Below are 24,209 nucleotides of genomic sequence, written 5' to 3'. Positions count from 1 at the left end.
CTAGACAGAACTGAATTGATCAGAGGGCTTTGTAATGTAAAAACAGGATATTTGTGCTGTGAATTATAACCACATAATATGTGGTTTTATATTGCTCAATATGCACATATTAAGCCATAATATGTGCGCTGTTCCACCACTAGAGGTCTCCCTGCAGCTCACCTGCTCCTCTCTGTGTTTACCTCCCAATCCCAGCGCTGCTGTAACGGTGGCAAACTGGACAAAAAGCACCATCTTCAGCCCGGTGCGCCAGAAATACTGATGTAAGCTGCCTGGTGTTCCATCCTTCTGGGATTTTTTTGTCAGCTACACCGTGTGTTAGTGCCACTGTCCGTGGCGAAGGTGAGTTTGGTGATCATTGTGGTGAAAAATGGCTCAGTGACTCAAACACTGCGCGACCAGACAGACAGCAGCTACAGGCGCTAGCACCGTTAGCTTAGCATGAAGGATTGTGCACACGGGGATCTCTAAAGCAAATCAGGTTAGCACATTTCTATCCGAGGGAATTTTGTGACAACAAACTACTCCGAGTATATTCTTTAAATATGTTCCTTTCCTTTGGTTATACATTTTGGCAACGTTTGCTGATAAGTTTGTTAGCTTTGAGGCTAACAGTGCTACATATCAGTTTGGCTTGGCTAACAAAAACATAAATAACTCACTGGCAAAACGTTGCTGCTCCTTTAACATTGTCATTATTTGAGGCCACTTTGTGCCATTGTTTATATCCGCAACACAGGGAATTTAACTATTCATTCCCTAGTATATATTTGTCGTGACTATTCGGATTTCAGGCGTTAGCTCGCTAGCTAGCAGAAGCTACACCGAGCTTTTTAATGGCCTCCGCAGCTGCCTCTTTGTTGCCAGGGGTTCAAGTGATGACTGTAGACTGTTGTCGAGGAAAAATGTTAATAGTTTGGTTTTATGTCACAGTTTTATATCGAACCGCCGAGGTTTGCAGTCCCAGAAGGCGTCAGTTGGTGTAAATAACATCATCAATCTTGCTGTTGGCGGGTTTAATGGTCAGTGTGGTGCCAAACTCTGTACCTGCAGCTGCACACTTTAACGCTGACAGACAGCCGGACTGGTTGAACAGAATATCACTGATGACTGGGAGTCAATGAGAGTCATTTCTGTAATCAATAAAACCTGGTAATGTTTCCGTAGGGGTCATTTGGTTGTTTAGTTTGATCAAATGAAAAATCAAACCCGTTTTAAGCGCATGGTTCCAAACACAGGCTAGAAAAGTGTGGGTTTGATCAGATGAAAAAAAAGCAAAGCATGGAAAATACTTTTATTCCAACACATTACTCTGTTATCATTCTATTATAGAAGAGACACATCATTCATCCATTCATTTTCAAACCCAAGACCTTCTTGGAGCTGCACCACATTATAAATCCATCTGTCTGTTTATGCATCCATCCATTTATCCCTTCACGCTTCTGTACATCCACCCACCTGTCCTGCTTTTCTAATCATTATTCATCCATCCTTCCTCTGATGAACTCACTTAGGATCAATTCATCTCTGTTTTTAATGCGACTCTTTGTCTACACCAAGTTGTCACATGCTTTATTACAGTTTTAGTCAATTATGAGCTAAAAGAAAAGTTGGTTAAATGATTCCTACAAAATGCTTCTTGGCTGTTTGGTGTCAGTTTTGAAAGTTATTTGATTGATGTCTTGCTTGTTCTGATTTCTTGACCCAAATTATCTGCATTGGTAGACCTCAACCAGTCGGTGACAGGTAGTTTAGTCCAAAAAACAGTTGCTTAATTTAGACAAATGGAACAGAAATATCCCTTATTGTTCCACACAGTGGAAATACAAGTGCAACAGCAGCTTTAAGGTTCACACAAAATGTCAAAAGGTGTTAAAAAAATCAATAATAATAATAATATACTTTACAAGATGATGGCATCTTGTAAAGTACCGGTGCTTATTTTGCTAAAGCTCATACATGCAATTGATATTATTTTGAAAAATAGTCTCTTATATTTTAATCTATATTAGTTTTTGTGGAGATCATTCCTAAACCTCTCTAGTTAGATGATTGGATTCAGTAACTTTAAAATAGTTTCTCCTTTAAAGACATTCTAGATTAAAATTTGCACAAAACTTCAAAATCGTCACATTTTCCAGGTTATGATTAGACTTTAGTAGCTTATTTTGTCTTAAACTGGTTGTCTCCTAAACTCAGATGTTGTTTTTCGTCTCTGTAAACCGTAGTTTGTTCTTCCTTGACAGAAAGTGTGAGGATGTTCATCCCTGTTGGCGCCTGTCGCTGCCTCCTGCTCTGTTAAACATCTCCACTGAGGCTCGCTGCTCTTCAGGGCAATCAGACGCTTTAACTATTTTTATGTGTAGCTTGTGGCTGAGATTTATGGAAGTGGCATCTTTGGTTTCATGGATGGTTTAGAGGAGCGTTGCATGAAATTGGATTTGAATTTCTTAAGATACTGGGTTAGGTCAGCCCTCTGCAACACAGGAAGGAAGTTCTGCTGAGAACCATGTCTTTACGAATGGACTCTTTTTCGGTTTAATGTGCGCCTGGTGTGGAGAAACAGGGATTAAAAAGGATTTGTTTTTATGTAAAGTTGAGATAAAAGTGAACGTATTCCTGTTGTGACAAAAACCTGTACATTTTATTTAGACAGCAGTCAGTTAATTCAGGAGGGGAAAAAAGAAATATTGCATTAATGTGAATCTTACTAAACTTTTCTTTGGAAAATTACTTAAAATTTGTCTGAACTTGAGGACATCTCAGCTGCTATCAAATCACCTCAGATCTTCTGGACTTTAGTTAGGCCACTTCTGAGCTTTAAGTCATGATTCAGATTTATAGAAGTTCCTGTTCACTTGGTTTTAGACCATTAAAAGTTTTCCTACTTGCTTTTTGGAAACATGAAGGTATTTTTGCTAAATCTATCAGCACTTGGATGTTTTTCTTTGTCTGAAAAAACTTTTATCATCCTGCCGTATCCCAAAGCATCGACTCAAGAAGAGACTGTTGTCTCTACAAAGCCAGAAAAATAAATTTATTTTATTTTCCGCTTTAAAATAATGATTTTTTTTCTTGGCATTTTAGCAGCAGTGTTCATTGTTTTTATATTTTTATATCCACTCTGTATTGTAATCTTGTATAAAATACACTTTTAGGCCTATTAGGGCCACTTTGTTTCAGACTAGAAACAAACAGTTGATTTCCATAATAAATTCAACTGTGTGCCTGAAGCAGATCTGTTGTTTGTACTTTTATTTAATTTGAACTCATTGACTAAAAAAACATTCATTAAAGGAGCTGAAACAACAGGCTGTAACATTTCTGTTAGATTTCTTGGGGTGAGAAGAATAATTACGTTTCTGTGGGGATTTAATGACTAAAATAAAACCATAAACATGTCAAAATTTGACAGGTTGAAAATAAATTTGCTTAATGGAAATACCAATTTAACTAATGTCTTTGAGTTTTGCCGCTACGATGAAGTGGCTTTATGGTTGTATGGAAATTGGTTTATTTTGCAAAACTGTGATGGAAACACTTTTTTGCATCGTGAGTCACATGATCAACAACAAGGTGTTGCCACTGGTGCAAACTACAAACAACAAGACAAAGTGGTTGGAGAATGATGGCTTGGTATTTTTTTATAGTGTGAACATTTTTATTCACATGTAATTTTTAATTATGTTTCTTATTTCATGGAAACACTGCAGTTAGAAATTAATGTTTTTATGACGTTGGCAGAATATCAACAAAGATTTGTGCACATTTGTAATAGAAATGCAGCTTATGTCTCTTTGTCCTGCAGCCCATTAGTTGGGAATAAAACCCAGTATATGAATAATTTTTTATGCCAAAACAGAATAATCTGTTTCTGTCCTTATTGGTTGCCTTCTTACTCTCAGAAACATGGTTTCCTTTTCTTTGTTTTTGCCAATTCTGGCTTTAAAACACTCAAGTGATTGAACAGAAGCTGATTCTGTGTTGTTTGTTTTTCTTAAAGCTGTGATGAATAAGGAGATCATGTCCCGTGTGGTGAGGAAGAGGCAGGCGGATCCTAAGGTGGTCCAGTACGTGTGGGAAGCCATCGAAGTCATTCGGAACCAGAAACAAATCGCAAACATGGACCGGATCTCCAAGTAAGTTCATCACAGACACGCTGGCTTGTGGAGCAGATGCTTTCTTTTTTTAATTTGCTTGAGCAATTTTATTTCTACCGAATCTGTAAGCAACAAACTTCAGAACTTTGAATTTTAGTTGATCGTTGCAGGAACTAGAAGAGTTTGTGGTTTTTGACAAAGACACATGGCGTTGCTAGAACTTGATTACACAGTGGATTAGCAGAGCATTCACCTTCTAGATCAAACTTTGAATCATATTTAAAACTTTGGTCCAGTGTTGGTCCATTGACATAGATTTTATTTGCATTTAATGTTCTGCTCAGTTTCAGATTTTAAAACTTTAATGAAGGACAAGATAGACTGCAAATGTTGAAGAGTTCAGTGTTTGTTGTCACATTAGATCTTATAAAAATAACTGAAAAAGAAGTTGGGTTTTCATTATCCATGAGCAGTAATCATCAAAGTTACAGAAAATAAAGTCTTGAAATGTTTCACTCTAATGAATCTGTATATTACTTTCTGAAATATTAAACTTCTTCCACAATATTTTTTTTAGATGTTCCTGTATTGAGTACAGATATTTCTTTGCGGTGTTTATTGTCAATTTATTGCTGAAGAAACAAAATTAATAATTTACATTAGAGCTGCAGAGTCTATCAAATTGCAGATGTCATTGATATATGGCAAAATTAGCATCACAAAGCAATGTTTGGAAAAATATTAAATAATGTTGGAGCTAATGGAGTGGAAGAAACATTACTACATAACAGCATTACAGGGGAAAACTTTCCTAAAAGCATACATCTCTAATTTACATTAATTAAACAATTGTTGGTCCATTTAAAACCACTAAAAGCAGCTCTGAGCAGGTGGGTCTTTAGCTTTGATTGAAATGAACTCAGTGTTTCAGCTGTTTTGCAGTTTTCTGGACGTTTGTTCCAGATGTGTGGAGCAAATCCTGCAGACCTGAATGATCTGAATGGTTGATACAACAGCAGATCTTTAATGCATTTTGGTGCTGAACCGATCAGTGATTTATAAACTAACAGCAGCATGTTAACGTCTTTAGAGCTAGTGTGATGTGCTCCATCTTCCTGGGTTTAGTGAAAAGTTCTTTTTTTTTAAGGCAGACCTGTGAAGAAGCTGTGGCAGGAATCAATGCGACTAAAGATAAATGAGTTTGTCTAGATCCTGCTGGGACATTAGTTATTTAATCCTGGAAATGTTCATCAGCCGATAGAAAGCCGACTTTATGTGGCTCTGAAGGTTCAGATCAGATCCCGTTATTAAAGCTTTTAAAAGGTAAAAATTGAAGAGGATTTTCTACAAACTCAAAATGTTTGGAGAAATCTCCAAAAAGCTGCTTCCGGTTGGTTAACTTTTTCCTTCTCTTGGCAACATGAGGTTAAAAACATCAGACAAAGAAGCCACTAAAACGGTGATCAATACTTGTTGCTGCGTTGCTAACATGAGGCTCATCCATCCCATAATGCATCACCCTCCCTTCCTCCCTAAGTGGCGGGTTGATGATCCTCCACCGCTCTGATGCTTTATGGCTCAGCGTCCAGATTAATGAACAGCTCCTCTGCTGCAGACCAAACCAAACGCTTTCAGCAAGTTGGCGAGCACCTTGGGAGCTGGCTGCTCGCCAAATGAGTGTCGGCGGAGAGTGGCTGTTGTCATGGCAACAGTACGCAGCGGCATGCAACGGATAGCCCCCCCCTCTCTCTTTCTCTCTCTCTCTCTCTCGGCCTCCGCCCTATCTCGCCCCTCTGCAGCTTAACTTCAGCGTGAGCTCAGCGGCTGGCGAGGTGGCGGTGATTACGTCGGCTCTGGAGGAACCGAGGGCGACGGGTGGCGGTGGGAGAATGATTAACCGGCTAGCCAACCAAACAGCTTCAGATCAATTAGTTATTTATTACCAAAAAGGTTCAGTTACCTGCAGATGTTCTACCGGGTTTTTATTGAGAAGAAGAAGAGCACACATACAGGTTTTTATGTTGCTAAATGAAACAAATATGTTTTTGTTGTCATGTTTAGTTTAGGGGTGGGTTTTTATCGTACCGTTTATCAAGAGACACTGCAAAAACACAAAATCTTACCAAGTATTTTTCTAGTGCTAATATCTTAGTTTTGTCTTATTTGAAGTGGATCAACTTAAAAATACATTTTCAGCCTGATATAGGAGCTTATTTTAAGTCAATAATTACTTAATATTGGTGAAAATGTTCTAGTTGCATTGGCAGATTATTTTACTTGTAACAAAACATTTTCCTCTTTTGAAATAATCTGCCAATGGAAGTGGAACTTTTCATCAATATTAATGAATTATTTACTTGAAACCAGCTCCTATATGTTCCTGAACAGTTACTTGTAAGTTAGTTTTGTCTTTTTTTAAAGTTTATGAAGATATTTGGTTTAGGAATGAGACAAAAGATACTTGGTAGGATTTTGCGTTTTTGCAGGATAAGAATTAAAATTAATTCTTTTCACAATAAATTTCAATTAATGATGTTTAAAACCTCCTAAAATTGTCTGTATTTTGGGGATTGTTAGTCTTACCACTTTTTCCATTTTTTTTTCTTTTTCATTGAGATCATCAGTCGATGTTAAAACATTAGAAAATATGATTAAATGTAGTTCATCTGTGCAGTTTAGGGATTTAAATCACATTTCTTTCTGTGACTGGTGGCCTAAAGAAGTTTGTTATCTGATTTTTAGAGGAGGATTTGTGGAGCTATGTCGTACCAAAAGTTGCATCAAAAGAAGTAATAAGTTGTTAATATTGTCACTTTTATGCTAGTACAATATTGTCACAAAATACTGTGATAAAACTTTAACTTTGTATCCATCCGCCTCTTATCTGGTTTGGATAACAACAGCTTTGGAGCAAACTCCTGACAAAACACGAAACTCTGCTTTGATTTTTCCATTTAGTAATTCATTCGATTAAATGCAGTTAATGCAACATTTAATGTGAAAATAGTCAATCAAACAACGTGAGGCCATGAAACGATACATAAACTCAACAAACACACATTTACAGCAGGCGATTCAGAGTCTGGCTGCTTTATTTCTGGTTCTGTGTTAATCGGCTGCTTGCAGGAGACGATCAGACTTCACCTGTTTATGGCTTGAATCATTTCCTGGTGCTTCCTGACGTTCGGACCGTTTCGTTCTGTAATCTTGGCTGACCCGGGTCCAGCCATGAGGCTCGCTCTGCTCTTTTCTCACGTTGTTAACGACCAAACACAGACGGCGACCTTCCGGCTCAAGGCCACAGCAGAGGGTCCGTGACCTTTCACACCGAGGTTCCCTGCACATCAGCAGGCAGCTGCAGGAATCGGAGGAGAATTTAAAAGTAAAGTTCAGCTGTCCAGCAGGAACGTTGTTAAAAAAATGAGAGAGAAAGAAGTTGCACATAAAATTTTGAAGCTGAAAGAACATGTTGTATATTTATGATTTCTCTAATCCAGCTGATGCACTCTGCCAACTTTTTCTCTCTCTTCTCATAACTCTGAGATTTCCAAAATGTTACAAATCACAATTTTTTTTGAGAGGCAGAACGCTCTAAAGGATGAAACGGAGGCGCTCAAAGCGCGGCGAGGGGCCCGTTTGCAGTCCTTGGAATGATTTTTTAGAGGATTAAGAATGACACAAATCTGACCCACCACATGGATACCGTTTCATTTTTTAGAACAGGATTTCCACTAATAAAATCTTAAAATGGAAAGTTTTTGGTACAACACAAAGTAGTTTTTATGCTTGATGTAGCAGTTAAAAGCAGGTTTTGGATAGGCCCTTTTGTTAATCAGCAGTCTGCAAAGAGAGCGACCCACATGCAGCGACCTCAACATTTCAATCTCAAAACTTGTATTTGTTTCTTTTAAAGGTACAGAATCATGTAAAATGTAACTTTTTTTAGTTAGCATGTTATAATGTTATTCGCTCATGTTGTCTTGATGCTTTCTTGCATGTTTGGGAAATCCTTTAATCTCCTCGGTATCCTGTTGAAAACGCCTGGCTGGACTTAGCCCCGCCTTCGAGGCGCAGCATGTTGAAGGCCTTGTCTTGGCTCTGGCCTCTGCAGGTACCTGAGCCGGGTGTTCGGCATGCACCCAAAGGAGACGGCGCGGCAGCTGAGCCTGGCGGTGAAGGACGGGCTGGTGGTGGAGACGCTCACCGTCGGCTGCAAGGGCTCCAAGGCCGGCATCGAGCAGGAGGGCTACTGGCTGCCTGGAGACGAGATGGTGAGTCCAAAACCGGATCCTGGAGGTTACCGGGGGAAAGGATGTACAAAATGATAGAAAAAAAACACATTTTACTTATTTATTTCTGTTTGTTAATCATAATAACCTTTTACACATATGGTTTAGCGTTATCTGGTGAGATAGTTTAGGCTTCACTGGTTAGAGTAACTTGATTTATATTAGAGATGCACTGATCTGATATCAATATCTGTATCGATCCTGGAATAAAAAAATCTAGATTAAATATGAGTGACAATGTGTCTAATCCAATAAGAGCAGATCTATTCAGTCTAATTCTATACTTTGTGCTCTGAGTGACGTCCCGCTTTATTTACTTTACATTATATTCAGCATTTCTAATTGGAGTTTCTGAACCAGTTGAAAGGTTTGTTGCAGTTTATTTTTACTTTTCACCAAAATAAACAACCTGTTGTTTCTTCCCGTTTCAGTTTCTTTATTTATTTTACAAGTTAAAGTTGTTTTTAAATGTTTGACCCAAGCTATTGAAGCTCTTGGTGTATTTACGTGTGTTGCACTGGCACAGAGTTAACATACATTTGTAATTCAGCACATTAAAAAAAGGTTTTAAGCCTTTGAACACAGATTTTTCTGTATCTAAGCCTCAGATATCGGCATCAGAAGTTAAAAAAGTGAATCAGTGCATCCCTAATTCATAAATATATCAATATTTTGGCTCCTTTAGTCGTGTCTGTAGGCTTTTTAATACCTGAAAACAGAAGATTATAAAATTTTCTCAGTGAAAATCACCGTAAAGGTGAAGATACCTGAGATTCCGTCACCATAAATGAATCTGTTCCATATGAGAGTGATGTGGGGGCAGATGCGACGTCTGCAGATGTCGCAGTCCTGTTGCTGCAGCCGTAGACGCTGATGAGTAACGAACGGCGCAGCAGACGGCGCGAGGCCATCTGTCAACACGCCTTACGAGTCTCCGCTCCAGCAAATCGCTGCAGATCGTCCTTGAGCTCCTTTTATTCTGATAAACGTCTCAAAACAAAATGGAGAGATGACACAAAGCGCAGAAATCAGTTCTGTTGGAGAAATTAGAACAAAACACAAGACAGCCACAAAATTTATGGTTTTAAGGGGATTTTATGTGATAAAAAGTGGAAACAAAATGATTGAAAATTGTTTTTTTGCACTGCAAACAGTATTTTTGTGTCTTAGTTTTGTCTTATTTCAAGTCTTGTAACTTGCAGGGTAACTTTTCACAAAGATACACAAGCTTATTTTAAATCAATAATTCCTTAAATGTTGATTTAAAATACTTGTAAACTGACAGATTATTTCACTTATAGTAAAATGTCTTGTAGGTGAAATAATCTGCCATTGGAACCAGCACATTTAGTTAATATTAAAGAATTATTAATTTACACTTCACAACTTCTCACTAGTTTGTCTCATAAAATCCCAACAAAATACATAAACAACAAAAGTTTGTGGTTGAGTATTTTAGCAAGGCGCTGTACTTAAAATCTGTTCCTAAAGTTCTTCCTTCATGTTTTTGTTTCTTGGTTGTGATTTTTACATTTACTACTGACAACTCAGCTGAACTTAAACTTTAACAAAACCTGGTCAATTTGACGACTTCTCTGAAATTATAATGAACATGTTTGATTATTTCTTTAATTGTCTATGAGGTCTGGTAATATTCCTGTCATATTTTATGTTGAGAAATCAGATGAGGAAAAGTTTTAATGCCAAAACCAGAAACGTTTGTTCTGACCTCCTTGTCATCTCTGCATTTTGTTTTATCATGAACGAACAGTGGATTTTGCAGGTCGTTTTAGTTACATCTTTATAAAATATATGTATAATTGTGTAAAAGTGCAGATTTAGGTCATGCTAGTGATGTCCAGAGGAGCTGCAGTCGTGTTAGCATCATTTAAACACTCCTCTCTGAATCACTTGCAATCACAGGAGCCGAAAGCCGAGGGCAGCAAGGTAAGGCCTGCATTGATGTTTCAAACCAGGGTTTGTTTCTCATTTGATGCCCTGTTGCCCCCCATTGTCCCCCCCCCCCCCAACTAACATCATCATGTGAGAAATCAGTCCTGCCACAAACGGTGCTGTCAAGGATCGGAGTGAATCTTTTTTTTTTTTCCCAGCACGCTGCAGAAAAAATTCACATTGGTTGATTTAAAACTAAAAAATGGTGGAAAATCTTTAAATTTCCTCCAGTTGCATGACTCTGCATGTTTCCTCTCAGCTTTAAGCTGGGCCCTGTGATTCAGCTCTGCTGTAAAAAAGCTCACGACGGTCCGACGCAGCGCTGTGGCTACTTTTCCTGAAAGTGAGCGATGATTTTACTGAAGCAGGATCTGGCTGCCAACCTGCAGGTTTCCTGCTGCTTGACTTAAAATCAAACCAAAACCTGGAGCTTCTCCACTGGAGAAACATCCTGCAAATCATTCAAATCAAAACATCATGAGACGTCATGCAGGTCCAGCTTGGCTGAAGGTCGGCAGCGATCCCCAGTGAGCTTGGTAGTTGTAGTTTTTTTCAGAAGAAGTGTGTCCTGCTGTGATCTTGCCTCTTGTCTGGCATGCTTTTTCTGCTCTGACTGGGACTGTGGGAGGGGTTAGCCGTCTCTGCCTGCTGCTAGCAACCCGCCCTGCTGGTTATTTCAGGAGAGAAGTCACTGAAAGGACAGAGCAGAGTGTGATGGTGAGGCCGGAGGCCCGTTCTCCCTCCGCCGGTACCTGGATTCAGTCCAGCTGGCCTGAGCTGCATCCTCTGCCTGACCTCAGAAATATTTGCTCCTCAATCAGAAACCTGCTGCGTTTCCATCCCAAACACACATTTTACAAACCAAAGTTTCAACTCTCTGCCTCAGGCCAGGTTGGGTTGAGTCCAGGTTTCACCAAAATGATCAGGTTCTGAAAAACTGCTGAGTATTTCAAACTATTAAGCTGTTTTATTTTAAGTGTGTCCTGTATTTGATTGATTAAAGCATTATTATGTTGCTGCTCTGTGTCCAAACATTAAAAACCTGTTGAATCCCATCGGCCTGTTGCCAGGCTTTTTTTTTTTTTTTTACTTCTGGAAACGTTTTGGCTTTAAGCAGCTAATTTAAATTTTGAAATAAAATAATATGTTGGCTAATCTAAGCGATATAAATTTCATGTCACCTCTTTACTTCCTGTCTCAAGAGGAAGTCAATTAAATACTTTAATGAACAAAGAAACAAAGATGGGGATCAAAATATAAATTAAGTGGACATTTTGGTATTTTAGGACAAAGACGACAATAATTCATATAAGTAACAAAAATAACAAAATCAGCCAGAATAATTTTTTTCTGAATCAGTTTCTTTGAATAAAAAACTGATGAAACTTTAACAAAAACTGCAGGTCTGTGTCTGTGGTGAATGTTTTGGTTAAAACATTTTTTCATTCAGTGGGTAGAAAATCCAGAAATTTTACTCAATTAAGAGAAATGATACTTCATAATAAAACTACTCAAAAGTAAAAAGTACAGCGTAGTAGAAATACTGCTAAAAGTAAATTTTTTCAAAAATAGTTACTCAAGTTAATGTAACTGGTAAATAAGTGTGGATGACACTAAGCTAGGTGTCAAAGGTCAGGCTGTTTGTCATATTATTCTTGTTTTTTTTTCCCACACTGCTTAAAACTATTATCTGTCTTGGATATTCTAAACCTGAAAGAACCTCAAAACGATGTTTTCTATCCGTCTTTCCTTCAGTTGAAAAAGATCCACTGATGACGTCTGTTTGTTTCTTAAATTTATTCCAAACTGAGTGCAGGTGTTTCACATCTCTGCCGTCAGGTTGTTTATGGCAGGCTCAGCTCAAGCCCAGCCCTGGAAAGCTGCTTTCCTTTTTTAGATGCTTCGGTCAACAACACACCTAAAGGAAACAACTGAATTTCCTCAGCAGCGGGTCAATCAGGTCGTAACGAGTCGTTCGTTTGATTCTGGTGTGTTGGAGAAACGATGCATCGGTCCGACACGTTCAGGAGAGCGTTTCGTTATTTCTTTAGTTTTTGTTCATAAACTTGATCTAAACGTGGTGAAGGCCGCTTTCTTTAAACCTGGTATTAAAAACCAGATAACGACGTTTCATGAGAGTTTGAACATGGCACATTTCAGAAACCGCTGATCATTATGGATGATTTTCCTGTATTATAAATTATCCCAGTAGTTATTGTAATAAAAAACAATATTGTTGTTTTGAGACCATTTTAATGCAATGTAATGCTAATGGCATAATAATGTAAAATCATATTCTCAGAGATCAATAATCTTTACATTTTAATGAACATTTAACTCTGGAACTGGAAAACATTTTAAATATCCAAAAATAAATAAACAAAACAGGGATGACAAATAAAAAGCACCAGACTGAAAACTTTTATCATCCAGTTTTTGGTAGAAAGAGAAAAAAGAAAAATGAAATCATGCAAATAGATTATTGACAGATTAAATCTCCAGTGGAATAAAGGCAGCAGGAGCTTTAATAACCACTGGTGGCATCAACCTGCAGCAGCTGCACCAGGCGGCCATGTCACCTCGACGGAGGTTTCTCACACCCTGCTGATTATACTCCATGAAGCATACGATGCCAGCAAGGTGTACCTAATGAAGTGGCCGTGCGTGTGCTGTCCATTGATGAACGCTTTGATCTCAGGCGGCGTGTCCTTGGCTCAGAGCTGCAGTTTCTGAAGTGTGCCACTTATCTTTGATCAGAGTAGCAACAGGAGAGCGGCTCTTGACTCTCTGAAGGACCATCCTCGTGTTTTCGAGTGTTTGTGCTGCTGAAGAGTCTATTACTGGTGAAGAGGAAGTAGATGTCCTCTGGGAAATCTGTTGTGGGTTTCAGACTAAATAGATTTGGATTTTAAACCTTTTAAAGAGACAGTGTCATGTATTTTTTAGCTTTACCAGGAATGTTGCAGCTCCTCCCCCATTCAGCTCCTTCAGACTAGCCAGCAGCAATTAGCAGACATTTTCTGAGCCCATTATAGGAGCCACTTCTCAGTGAAACGTTGGTAAAAATGTTATTAAGGGGTTAATGGAGGAGCCATGTTGTGATGACTTCCTGAAGGTGGAGTTTCAGAAAGAGCAGGAGCTTCTTAAAGAGACAGAGACCCAATTTCAAGACGATAAATTATAGTCAAATTTATTTTGTCATCCTTAATATATATATAGCATCTTTAACAACTGAAGGAAGCCTAGTAACTTGGCTGTGCTATAAAACGACACTCTGTGCCTGGAACTCGTGTAATACTGCCTTAATAGTTTTTAAATGAGAATAAATCTGAATTTATTCTTTGCTCCATTGAAGCTGCAAAAATGGAACCTCTCCATTATCCCTTTGCTACGTTTTACAACTTTCTGTGTCTCAGAGTTATGCAATGAAGATGAGACAGGTGTGATTTCTCTGTTTCATTTTTCCGTTGGGAACTTCCAGATCCTTGTCATACATTATTTACGGCATTATTGGGTTTAGTTTTCACTAATTAAGCTTCACATTTTGTCATGGTTGCAGTAAAAACGTATCTCGATTGCTGAGTGGGCTACTTCAGTGTCTTTCTCTCTAAAGATCCTGGTGTCTTTCTGTTGATGAGGCCATTTTTCCAGTTTTCCAGTTTTAGAAATGTTAAAAAACAGAAACCTTTGCAGAATGTTTTGTGCATGGCAGCTGCTGCGTTTATAACCTTAAAGCAGCTACATCAGCAGGTCACAAGCACAACACAGGAGAGCTCTGATTTATTAATTCATTTAGTTTTTAATAAGCTCTGCAGTTTGCTACAAATTTCCGGCGCTCCGCTCCTAAATCTGCCCAGACGTTGTGTGGGAGGAACTGGAGCGGGATGAGTGTGTGGACATGAAAATCTCCTGATTATCGTTGATAAACTACTTCACAGTGTCGGTGCTGGTCGGTCATGATTAATAAATGGAAACAAATTAAAGTTCTTACAAGGTTTAAGTATAACTCAGGCGTGGCTATTTTCATACTGAGATTGAATACCTGCACTCTTTTAGGTTTTACATGAACTTATCTGGTTTTTAATCTGAGATTTAGAGGTTTAGATAAATATACAACACTTACTGAAACATAATTGTTTAGCACTGAATTGTATTAAGTTTTAACATTGATCCAAAATAAGCTGCTATTAACAGTTTCTATATCATATATGATTACAGAATTCTCCATTCTGCAGCTTTTTACAAAAGTTTTCAGGATAAAATGTATTCTTGTCTATTCAGAGTGGAAAATATTTACTCATCCATCTGTTTTTGTTTTAATCAAGGACACAGATTTGTTGCATTGCAGCACTTTCTAATTGTTTGACATAAATTTAACTCCCAATCAATTTTTGGTCAAAGTTGGTTGCATATTCTAACATCAGAGAACGCTTCCTGTTAATTAATACCTCATAATGTAGCACTAATGGTGGTTTATACCAAAATAAATCATGGATAGGAATCAGAGCAGATTTTAGGAAATAGATGTTGTTTTAGAAACACCCTGAATCCCGTCCAGCAGAACAAACATGTCGGCTGTAGTTTGGAGGAAGGAGAAGCTTGTTTCCTCCCTGCTGCGCTCGGCCGTGGACGGGCTGGGGGGTCACCCAGACTGGTTCTCTGCTGTTTGTCCTCTGCAGGACTGGGAGGCGGAGAGCCACGACTGGTACTGCTTCGACTGCCACCTACCAGGCGACGTCCTGCCCTGCGACAACTGCTTCCGGGTCTATCATCTCAAATGTCTGCCGGAGGAGTGCAAACCCAGAGACGGAGGCTCCCACTGGCAGTGCGTCGTCTGCAGGGTGGGTGCCCTTATAATAAAGATGTTTATTTACTTTTATGTAATTCATCCATGAAGCTGATTTCAATTAATAAATCAAATTTGTAAAGTGATTTTCATCATAAAAACATAAAAATAGTCACCAATTCAGAAACCAGTAACTGCTACATTGTATTGAGTACCACCATCAAAATCATCAAAACGCATCAAATATGTTGGTCAGTATTTAATTTGTCCAGCAGGTTTTTACCTTGATTTAAAGGAACTCAGTGTTTCAGCAGTTTTGCAGTTTTCTAGAAGTTTGTTCCATAAAAACTGGATGTTACTTCTCCATGCTTGGTTCTGGTTCCTTTTGCTGCCAAGTTGTTGAGTGATTTCTAAACTGCCAGAAGTACTGAAGTCTTTTCTCTGAGCTGCTATCTGAGTCAGTGGAAGGTGATGATGTTGGAAAAAAGTTATTAAAATGTTGGAGTCGCCTTTTAAAGCGTCTTCTGTCCTTTTCCCTCCTTCAGGGAAGTAAAAAGAAGAACCTGAACAAACAGGAGATGTGTAAATACCTGCGCTTCATCATCCAGCGGATGAAAGAGAGGGTAAGAAATGCTAATATTCATAACTGTTATCACAATATTCACACCCCTGATGTTTTGCATATCAATGTTATTTTGCTCTTGAAGCTGGAAGTGCAAAGTAATCTTTTCCATTTTCTGCTCGATCTGCCCACTTCTGTTATCAGAAGTCTTTTAATGGATTTAGTGAGGACTGTCCTCTTAAACACCAGCAGTTTTAATCTGTGGCTTTTCATCCAATTTTTAGTTGTTAGATTACAAACAGGCTCATTAGATTTTAGGATTGGATGATGCGGCTTTAAAAATACAATCTCAGGTTTTTCAATTTCTGATTTTTAGGTATTTTTTCCTCCTTTCTTTTTAAAAAAAAAGAAAATACAAATTACAGAAAATATTTTCAAAAATGTTTTTTTTACTTCAACTTCCCTTTTAGTTGAATTAGTTGACCTAATTTCAAAATCTAACAAAAAACAAGCAGTAAAACATCCTTGTAAAACAAGATGGATGCTGTACAGGCTGACATCACTCATTAAATCTTCATAAAGTGAAATGTTATTGCTTTTCCTCATTAGATGTTTTATAAAGTGAATATTAGAAAGGTCAGACTGACTTAAACATGCAAATGCTGAAATCAGCTGAAAATAGTTTGAGACACATTTTATAGACTTTGGAAATGTGTTTCAAACTCCAATATTACATAATTTATGTAAAAAATTAAATATGTCGAGACACTTTCCACAAGCAGCACATGTGAAAATGAAAATGCATTTTATTGGTGTTGGTAATGGTAAGATCCAGCTGTTTTCTCTCCACTAATTTATGAATAAAACCCAGAAAATGAATCAGTTTAAACATTTCAGCTGGATTTAAGTCTCTCTACAGCAGTGCAGCTTCCAACAATAACCATCAGGTTGCCTGAATCGAGCGTCCTTGTTTTGTTTCCACATTAGACTCCATTTTATTTCTCCCCTGTGAAGGAGCAGTGAAGCTCATCGTTAACTCTCCTCTCCGTTTCCCCGTCGGCTCGTCCGGCTCCTTTTACGAGCTCACAGTAAATCCTGCCTGTCCTTGCTCTGCTCTGCAGGCAGTGGATCTGAACAAAAAGGGCAAAGACACTAAACACCCCATGTACAAACGGCTGATCCACACCGCGCTGGACGTCTCCAACATCCACGAGGTAAAACTGCACCGTCTGATTGGTTCCTAATACAGATCAACCATCATCAGATCAGACTGGGTGGTTCACTATGCAGAAAGCAAACATGATTATTAAAAGATAAATACTTTATGTTTACCAAACATTTTCCATTTTAAGAAGATTTCAGTTTGTCAGTGAAACCTTTGCTCTTATTAAACAGAAAACCAAAATCTCTACATGAAGAGATTTTAAAAATGCGATGGGTTTCAGACGTGGAGTCGGGAAATCTTTACTTTTGAGCCTTGAGATATTTAACTTTTTTTTCCTTTTCATTACACATTTTGTTCACTGAAAAATACTGTAAAGTTTGAATTCAGTTTTAAAATAAGCATCAGTTATAGAAACAACCAAACGGTTGGTGGTGTTGGGGGGAGTGTTTCTGTCTGTAGTCTGGGGGAACTGGGTCTTTGGGTTCTGATCAGTGGAACATCAGAGCAGCAAAATGTTGGCTTCCTGCCCAGACCTCTGTGTGTGTGTGTGTGTGTGTGTGTGTGTGTGTGTGTGTGTGTGTGTGTGTTTGTGTGTTAATAAACACACTGCCCTCTCCTGATCCTCTCCATGTCGGTCATCGAACCCACACAGTCTCACTCCGTTCATGTTCTTCTCTCTGTCGGTTTTGTCTCCATGTGTTTCCTTCTGTTCCAGAATCTGACTGAAGGAAAATACAAAACCTTCGAGGAGTTCAAAGCTGACGCTCAGATGATCGTTCATAACACTGCCATCCTGTATGGAGGTATTCTGATAATTCCCAGGAACTAATACTGCTCTACGGCTGATAACCGATGTTTACCTATAACCGCTCACTAAGAGCTGAAATATGTGATTAAAAACATCTTTTAAGTATTTATTCTTTCCCAAGGAAGCAAATGAAGACAACATCACAATGTTTGAGTGATCAGAGTGGACCATCATGGTAGCTTTGTCAAGCTTCATCAGTAAAAATGATAAAAACTGAATCAGTTTCACATACTCTTGAGGTATAATACTTGATCTCTACATGAATGTCTCTATAGAACAGTAACTGCCTATTTTCATAGTTAATAGGCCAAATAAACCTCAACATGCATTAATACGCTCAGAGGAAGCCATCTTGGCGCGACCACAGAAGCTAACACCTGTAGTCTTCAGTTCAGCCAATCGGCTCCAAGGAAAGTAAATGCTGCTCCTGGATTGGCTGCTTTGCAAATCCAGCCAATAGCAGGTCAAGTAGCTATTAGTATTAAAGCTTCCCAGGATGAATTTTCTTTCAAGTATTTTAGATGAACTCTCAATAAAATCTGCGAATAATTTGGATTATTTTATTATCTTCACTGTAAAACTGCTGGTTGGAAGCAACAGATAAATTTTTAACACTTTAGCGTTTTGTCTCATTGTGTTTGTCGCAGTTCACAGCGACCAGGCGGAGATCGCACGGCTGCTGTTTAGCGACACATGCCACGAGGTACGCTGGGTTTTCTCCTTCACGTTCGGAGCAGCGGCGCTTCAACGTGTCCATTTTTAAAAATATATATTTACATTAAACTCCTTTCCTTTTTGCCTCTTGTCTGTTGCAGTTGAACGAGTTGGTGTTGTGTAAGAACTGTTTCTACCTGTCGAACGCCCGGCCAGAAAACTGGTTCTGTTATCCCTGTGTGAGTAGAACCGAACCGAAGCTGTAACCACGGTAACCCTGCTGACAGCAGCACCACAAACGTTAAATATTTCACGTTTTCGGCCGCATCACATTAAAGTTTAGCTGTTTTCTTTCTTCTTTTTTATTTGATGCAGAATTGTACAGGACAATGTTTTTTAGTGCTTTATTGAGATGAAATTTAAATTTAAAAACATTTTGAGATAAAATAAATGGATGAAATAAAAGAGCAAATGTTCTAACATTGTTTTAAAGCTCATGAACATCTAAAACTGAACATTTATCTGAAACTTAGTGAAAATAAGTTCTTCTGCTAGTTTTTCCTTCCTAGTTTTCTTCAGCCGCAGCTAATTGATTTTGCCAAAACTGGTATTTTATCCATCAAAATGAGTAAAATATTTGACTATGACACAAATAGCTGTACCAAGGCTGCAATGATTAAGAAGATTATTTGTGATTCATTGGTTGTTGAAATAATCAACCAATTTAATGATCTTTAATCAATAACTGGGGTATACAAACTCAAAAAAGGCCATTTACTGAAAAAGCAACATATTCAGAGCAGTAATGAAGTCAAAACATTTTGAAGTTAAGATAAAAACTTCAAAACTTGAGTTTTACCCAAAACTCAAGTGGATTTTTTTTATATTTACTTGGTTCAAATTCACTGAAGGAATGATGTGTTATTGCAAAAGCAATAAAAAAGTTTTTTGTTTTTTTTAAAAAACAAAAAAAAAAAAAAAACGGAATTGAATTATTTTTTTTGCATCTTTTAATGTTATTCAAATATTGAATAGAAAAGACTTAAGTGATTAAGTAAAAAATTTACACGTCTTTTTTTATTTTTGTCTAATTAATCAGTTACTAAAATAATCGTTAGTTGCAGCCCTACAAGCTTAAAGTTCATGTGCTAAATTTTTTTTATTCATACTTGAAACGACTGCTTCAGATGCAGAGAAGCGGTTCTGAAGTTCTGTTTCTGTTTCCTCTGCAGACTCCGAGCCACGACCTGGTCTGGGCCAAGATGAAGGGCTTCGGCTACTGGCCCGCCAAAGTCCTGCAGAGGGAAGACAACCAGGTGGATGTTCGCTTCTTTGGCCACCAGCACCAGAGGTGAGAGCAGCTGACACACAGGGATGCACCGATCCAGCACCGATCCACTGTTTCTGATACCTATCCAGCACCGATCCACTGTTTCTGATACCTATCCAGCACCGATCCAGGGTTTCTGATACCGATCCAGCACCGACCCACTGTTTCTGATACCGATCCAGCACCGATCCACTGTTTCTGATACCGATATCTGACGTCTATTATCAGCCTAATCGATTCATAAAAACAGCTGAACCGACATAAAATGGTTCATTTAAAAGAAGAAGATGAAACATGTAAACACAACTTTAATTTGTTCAGTCAGTGCAGACAGTCGTGTTTTGATAATAAAAGTGAATTAATAATAAAAGTGAATTTATTTCTCATTTTTAGGCAACTGTATGGATGTGACTGTGTCACAGCAATTATAGCCCCACAAACACAAATGCTGCTCTAAAAACATTCCGACTTGTTTCACACTTTTAGAATTTGAATTTTAAATATAATGTAAGATGAATAATGAAGCAAGACGTCACTCAGAGCACAAAGCATAGAAATAGACCGAATAGATCTTGGAACATTGTCACTGATATCTGATTCAAAACTCTTTAAAATATCGGGATCGGCACAGATCTTAATATCGGATCGGTGCATCTCCGGCAGTGTTTCCTCGTCTGGTCCCGTTGATCCATATGTGTTTGGTTCTGGTCCGGTCCGCAGAGCGTGGATCCCGTCTGAGAACATCCAGGACATCAAGGTGAGCGTCCAGCAGCTGCAGGTGAAGCGCAGCAACGGCTGGAAGAAGGCGTGCGAGGAGCTGGAGGTGTACCAGCGCTTCCTGAGGGAGGGCCGCTTCTGGAAGACAAAGATGGAGGACAGCCCTGCGCCGCACCAGCAGAACCAGAACCAGCGGAAGCAGCAGCAGGACGAGGAGGAAGACGAGGAGGAGGAAGAGGAGGAAGAAGAGGGCGAAGAGGAGGCGGCCAGCAGGAGGACGCAGAGACCGGAGCGGACGGACGAAGCCGAGTCCAGCATCTCGTCCACCAGCAACGAGCAGATCCGCCACGTGAGTCGGGTCACAGAAATAAATGGAATAATTACGATCAGTATTTACAGTTTTATTTCTGTTTTTAACTGAGTCATAAATTAATTAGCATAATGACCAAGACAAATAGGAAATGCAGCTTAACTTGACTCTGAATTGATCTGAATTCTCACTGCAAAGCAACCATCTATAAATATCTGTAAACAGATCCAACAGCGCCACCATGTGGTAAAACAACAGTATTTGGTACTGTCCAATATGTCTGTGGTTGCAGACATATTGCATTACTTCCTGCATTGTTGAGCTCAACTCTGGACTATTTTACTGAGAATCATCAAAACTGAAAACGCCAGTAGAGTTATAAACAACAAGACTGTTAGTTTAACTTCTAATCTGATTGTTGGAGTTCATTTTAGTTTATTTACTTAAAGAGAAATGACACATTTAAGTCCAGTTGTAATAAAATGCAGCCAAATTAATAGAATTTGGTAAAACATTTTCTGTCTAGAAAATTCTAACAAGTGTTTTCTATGTGGTAGCAACCTGAAGAGGAGAAAATGCTGTTTTTTATTAAAAATTGAACTTACACCCAGAGTTGCTGCTTGGCGTTAAACTGTCTGCTGTGATAAAGAACCGAGTAAAAAACAGGGAAGAACCCGAGACTCGGATCCGAATGGACGGACCTTCTGTAGAATAATCTTGTTGATTTATGTTTTGTTTTTTTTCAGTTGAAAAGCAGCCAGGAGCCCAAAGCGAAGAAAAGCCGCAGGACTCTAATCGTTGAACCCAAAGAGGAAGCCAGTGTAAGTCAGCAGCTTGTTTGTTACAAACCGACTTATTGATGATCTGAAAGGTTTTCTGCAGAAGACTGAAAAAAAATCTGTGGTTGGGATGAAATATCCAACATGAACAGACAATTTTTACTAAAATGGGAAACATATGACTTAAATATAAAGTCACTTAAATATTAATAACAAACCATTAACATTTTGGTTGTCTTTAGTTTTTATTTGCATTTTATTTATTCCTTTAGGTTGTTTTGTTTTTTATATTTATCTTGGATATTTAAAATGTCTTCCAGTTCCAGTGATAATTGTTCACTAGAAAAGTTTCCTGATATTTAATTGCATTTTTAAGCCATTATCAATATATTAGTTTGAAAATATATGGTCTCAAAATGACAATATTATGGTTTCTGGGACAAATTAATGTCCAGCAGATTGTTGAGCACCTAAATCACAATTTAAAGGGAAATTATTACGGATTTTTCAAGAATCTTTTTAGACTTCATAACAAAATGAAGACTTTAAAATAGAACAAACAGAAAACGGAAAGAAAAGAAAAGTGTGAAAGGCAGAAAAATGTTGGACCCTGCCCCTGGGTTCTGCTCTGTAACTGGACCGGGTCGCTCGTTACAGGAGCCGGAGCCGGAGATGGAGGCGGTGAGCTCCAGCCAGGAGATCCCGGTGTCGTCGGCGCCGCCGCCACCCGAGAAGCTGTCGGTATCGACGCAGACCAAGAAGGCGAGCGGCGGCTCGCCGCGCATGCTGCACCGCAGCACGCAGACCAACAGCGAGGGGCCGTGCCACAACATGTGCCACGAGAAGTACAGCAAGGTGTTCGGCGAGGTCAAGGAGATGATGAAGGCCGACAACAAGAGGGAGACGGAGCGCGTCGTCAGGGAGGCGCTGGAGAAGGTCCGCTTGGTTCTGAAGCTCTCCCAGAAATAACCCATCGTTTCTTTACTCTAAAAAACAGATTTTTGTGCTTCTCCTGCAGCTTCGGGCTGAGATGGAGGAGGAGAAACGTCAGGCGGTGAGCAAGGCGGTGGCCGGAGTCCAGGCGGAGATGGAGAGGAAGTGCAAACAGGTGAAGGAGAAGTGCAAAGAGGAGCTGGTGGAGGAGGTGAAGAAGCTGGTGGCCCAACACAAGCAGCTCATCTCCCAGACCAAGAAGAAGCAGTGGGTGAGTCAGTCTGTGCCCGACGGACGCTCCGGTCGGCCCGCTGCCCGACGGACGCTCCGGTCGGCCCGCTGCCCGACGGACGCTCCGGTCGGCCCGCTGCCCGACCGAAGCCAGGAGGCTGGTCTTAGCGTTGTCAATCATCCTCCATATGGCGCTGCTCATCCTCCCCTCTTGCTCTCTGCTTGCTCAGCTAGCATGAGTGCTAATGCTACTTAGCATGGCCACCGTTCTCTGCCATTAGCACATTTGGCAGCAAGTACATGAGTTTGATTGGCAGTGCTAAGCCCCTCCTCCTGACTCTGATTGGTTGTTTTTGTTATATGCTGCACCTTTAACTAACATACTCCATGCTTCTTTGAGTTTGTTGCTGAGCTGGTTAAATAAAGAACTGTGTAATTTTAATAATAAATAATGAAATGCTGTTTTTCAGTGCTATAACTGTGAAGAGGAGGCCATGTACCACTGCTGCTGGAACACCTCCTACTGCTCCATCAAGTGTCAGCAGGAGCACTGGCACGCAGACCACAAACGAACCTGCCGCAGGAAGAGATGAACAAGCCCCACCCCTCCTCACACCTCATTGGCTCCCGCCCTCAGTCAGTGAACAACACACACACACACACACAGCGTTTCTCCCTGGGAACTGGTTGGACCGGATGTTTCTGCTGCGTGGCGAATGATCCCGTTTTATTTAATGTAGCCATCGTTTTCTTTTTTTTTCTCTTGAATCGTGAAGTTTTCTCCGCTGCAGAGATTTTTATGTTCTGTTGTTTTGTTTTTTTACGTTTTCTTTAACGAAATGCTGATGTTGCGTCTATTTAAGTGAGCATTAATAGAAAACCTTTTATGACCTGGATTTAAAAAGAAAATGTTTTGGGGTTTTTTGTGTCCTTGCTGAACAAACTCTGATTTCATCTGTAGCAACCTGAGCTGTCAGCGGTTCGGCTTACAGATTTTAAAGTCATGTTGGATCTTTTTTTTGTTTTAGTTTTATATAAATCTATGGCGGTGGATGCACCTTTTTATCATGTCTACCTAAAATTTTATTGTCCTCAATCATTCATTGGGAACAGGGTCAAAATGTCAACTTTTAAAGCCAGTTGACAAGTAAATCTTCCCCTTATTTTAAATTAATATTATCATAAATGGTATAAATATGCACCAGTTTGGCTTCTCGGCTGACTAGACTGTTTCTCTGAGTCTGAAGGTAAAGAAAAGGTTTACAAATTACTCTAAATCTGGAGAATTTTATAAAAGTCGTCTAATTGGATCACTTTTACTCGTTTAACAATCTAAAACTGCCCGGTTAATCCCCTCTGCCCGGTTTGCTGAACCTACCTGAGAAGATCGGACACGTTGCCTGGACGATCAAATGTATATTTTTGCGAATGTCATCAGTGTCATTTTTCTCGTGGTGTGCGCTAGTTAAAGACTTTCTCACTGCGTTCTGCTGTTGTTGGTGCCTGTTTTCCTTTCTGCCAGTGAGGCCAACATGCATGTCGATAGCTTCACCTCTTTTTCTTTTTTTTTTTTGCGAAAACAAGAAGAA

The 24,209-nt window shown here is 39.2% G+C and overlaps 2 protein-coding genes across 3 annotated transcripts in view; one reads left to right on the top strand and one right to left on the bottom strand.

The window, feature by feature from the left end:
• The first annotated feature begins 155 nt into the window (after nucleotides 1-155).
• On the top strand, nucleotides 156-24,206 carry zmynd11 (zinc finger, MYND-type containing 11). Of its 2 annotated transcripts, XM_015045247.1 has the most exons (16): nucleotides 156-342; nucleotides 4,007-4,142; nucleotides 8,215-8,374; nucleotides 10,316-10,339; nucleotides 15,025-15,186; nucleotides 15,677-15,754; nucleotides 16,815-16,907; nucleotides 17,574-17,661; nucleotides 18,314-18,369; nucleotides 18,482-18,559; nucleotides 19,553-19,671; nucleotides 20,371-20,716; nucleotides 21,424-21,498; nucleotides 22,114-22,392; nucleotides 22,475-22,660; nucleotides 23,091-24,206. In XM_015045247.1, the coding sequence occupies exons 2-16, from the start codon at nucleotides 4,012-4,014 to the stop codon at nucleotides 23,211-23,213; spliced, it is 1,998 nt and encodes a 665-aa protein (XP_014900733.1). In that variant the 5' UTR covers nucleotides 156-342; nucleotides 4,007-4,011; the 3' UTR covers nucleotides 23,214-24,206. The 2 variants fall into 2 exon arrangements, with proteins under 2 accessions (XP_014900733.1, XP_014900734.1); XM_015045248.1 differs by lacking the exon at nucleotides 10,316-10,339.
• The window catches only part of LOC106955203 (disco-interacting protein 2 homolog C), a 174,151-nt gene continuing 161,318 nt past the window's right edge, over nucleotides 11,377-24,209 (bottom strand). The window contains exons 40-41 of the transcript XR_001426521.1: nucleotides 14,107-14,118; nucleotides 11,377-11,387 (exon numbers count right to left, since the gene is read on the bottom strand). The gene's annotated coding sequence lies outside the window, so the exon portion shown is untranslated. The remainder of the gene's footprint in view (nucleotides 11,388-14,106; nucleotides 14,119-24,209) is intronic.

The sequence above is a fragment of the Poecilia latipinna genome, unplaced genomic scaffold, assembly GCF_001443285.1.
Source record: "Poecilia latipinna isolate Pla-1442-1.1 unplaced genomic scaffold, P_latipinna-1.0 Scaffold715, whole genome shotgun sequence".
In the NCBI taxonomy this organism is placed as follows: domain Eukaryota; kingdom Metazoa; phylum Chordata; class Actinopteri; order Cyprinodontiformes; family Poeciliidae; genus Poecilia; species Poecilia latipinna.
The sequence above is the reverse complement of the archived record's forward strand: the minus strand, read 5'-3'. Positions and strand labels throughout refer to the sequence as shown.

Bases quoted from the DNA above. Each gene is read 5' to 3' on its own strand.
- zmynd11 (XM_015045247.1), top strand. From the start codon at position 4,012: ATGAATAAGGAGATCATGTCCCGTGTGGTGAGGAAGAGGCAGGCGGAT. The intron at 17,662-18,313 runs GTATTCTGATAA...TGTTTGTCGCAG, and splicing joins CACTGCCATCCTGTATGGAG to TTCACAGCGACCAGGCGGAG. The intron at 21,499-22,113 runs GTAAGTCAGCAG...CGCTCGTTACAG, and splicing joins AACCCAAAGAGGAAGCCAGT to GAGCCGGAGCCGGAGATGGA.